At 55.8% G+C, this 1,514-nt stretch overlaps 1 protein-coding gene across 1 annotated transcript in view; it reads right to left on the bottom strand.

The window, feature by feature from the left end:
- Positions 1-1,514, bottom strand: part of KCNK15 (potassium two pore domain channel subfamily K member 15) — a 5,539-nt gene that overhangs the window by 249 nt on the left and 3,776 nt on the right. The window contains 2 exon segments of the mRNA XM_021717038.1: position 1; positions 3-420. The exon segment at position 1 is cut by the window's left edge and continues 249 nt beyond it. Coding sequence (XP_021572713.1) covers position 1; positions 3-420 — 419 coding nt within the window.

Here is a 1,514-nt window from a genome sequence, read left to right as displayed (position 1 = left end):
TGACCGTGAGCCCCAGCAGGATGTAGAGGAAGCTGAAGGCCACGTAGGGCGGCTTCCTCTGCAGCGCCTCATCGTTCTGCAGCGCCACGAAGTCGCCGAAGCCGATGGTGGTGAGCGTGATGAAGCAGTAGTAGTAGGCGTGGAAGAAGGTCCAGCCCTCGAAGTGCGCGAAGGCGGCGGCCCCCAGGGCCAGGGTGGAGGCGCACGCCAGCAGCCCGGCCACCACCATGTTCTCGGTGGACACGCGCGGCCGCCGCAGGCCCAGGCAGCGCTTGGCGGCCAGCAGGAGGCAGCGCACCAGCGCGTTCAGCCGCTCCCCCAAGCTCTGGAAGGTGACCAGCGTCAGGGGAATGCCCAGGAGGGCGTAGAACATGCAGAAGACCTTGCCCGAGTCCGTGCCCGGCGCAGCGTGGCCATACCCTGTGCATGGAGAGCGGGGGTGGGGGGAGGGCTGGTGAGTGCTCTCCCGCAGCCTGCCAGGTGTCCCTCCCTGTCCCCAGAGCCCCGCAGAGCATCCTCAAATTCGAGTCCTAACTGGGTCATCCTCGGTTTTAAAACCTTGCATGGTTACTCATCATCGCCCCAAACTGTAAACAACCCAAATGCCCCTCTGCTGGGGAACTGATAAACAACCTGTGGTGCATTCAAATGTTGGACTTCTTTCCAAGGATGGATCTCAAATGTGCCTTGCTGAGTGGAAGTCAAGCTCGAAAGGCGACGGACTGCCTGGTTCCATTTAAATGGCATTCTGGAATCGGCAAAACTGTGGTGGCAGAGAACCAACAGATCTGTGGTTGCCAGTCTTTCAGGTGGAGGAGGGGCTACTCCAGAAGGGCATGGCAGAATTTTGGGGGTTGATGGAAATGTCTGATTATGGTGGCAGTTATAGGACAGGTATCCAACTGGCAAAACACAGAAGTGTACCCTGAAGAACAGTGCGTTTTACTGTTTGCAAATTGTCTTGTTTTTCTGAGTTAGGGTCTCACTCTGTCACCCAGGATGGAGTGCAGCGGCATGATCATGGCTTACTGCAGCCTTGACCTCCTGGGTTCAGGCAATCCTTCTATCTCAGCCTCCCGAGTAGCTGGAACTACAGGCATGCCACTATGCCTGGCTAATTTTTTTATTTTATTTTTTGTAGAGATGAGGCCTCACTATGTTGTCCAGGCTGGCCTCGAACTCTTGGAATCAAGCGATTCTCTTGCCTTGGCCTCCCAAAATGCTGGGATTACAGGCATGAGCCAGTGCAACCGGCCTGTAAATTATGTCTGATTAAAAAAAAAAAAAAAAAGCAGCCGGGCTTGGTGGCTCACCCTGTAATCCTGCACTTTGGGAGGCTGAGATGAGTGGACTGCCTGAGCCCGCGGGTTCGAGACCTGCCTGGGCAACTTGGCAAGACCTCATCTCTACAATAAATCAAAAAATTGGCCAGGCGTGGTAGTGCATGCCTATAATTCCGGCTACTCAGAAGGCTGAGGCGGAAGGATCGCCGGAGCCCAGCAGGTCGAGGCTGC

This window comes from Carlito syrichta, unplaced genomic scaffold (assembly GCF_000164805.1).
Source record: "Carlito syrichta isolate Samal-C Ts95f unplaced genomic scaffold, Tarsius_syrichta-2.0.1 Scaffold309195, whole genome shotgun sequence".
Taxonomy (NCBI): Eukaryota; Metazoa; Chordata; class Mammalia; order Primates; family Tarsiidae; genus Carlito; species Carlito syrichta.
This window is presented reverse-complemented; position numbering and strand designations above follow the sequence as displayed.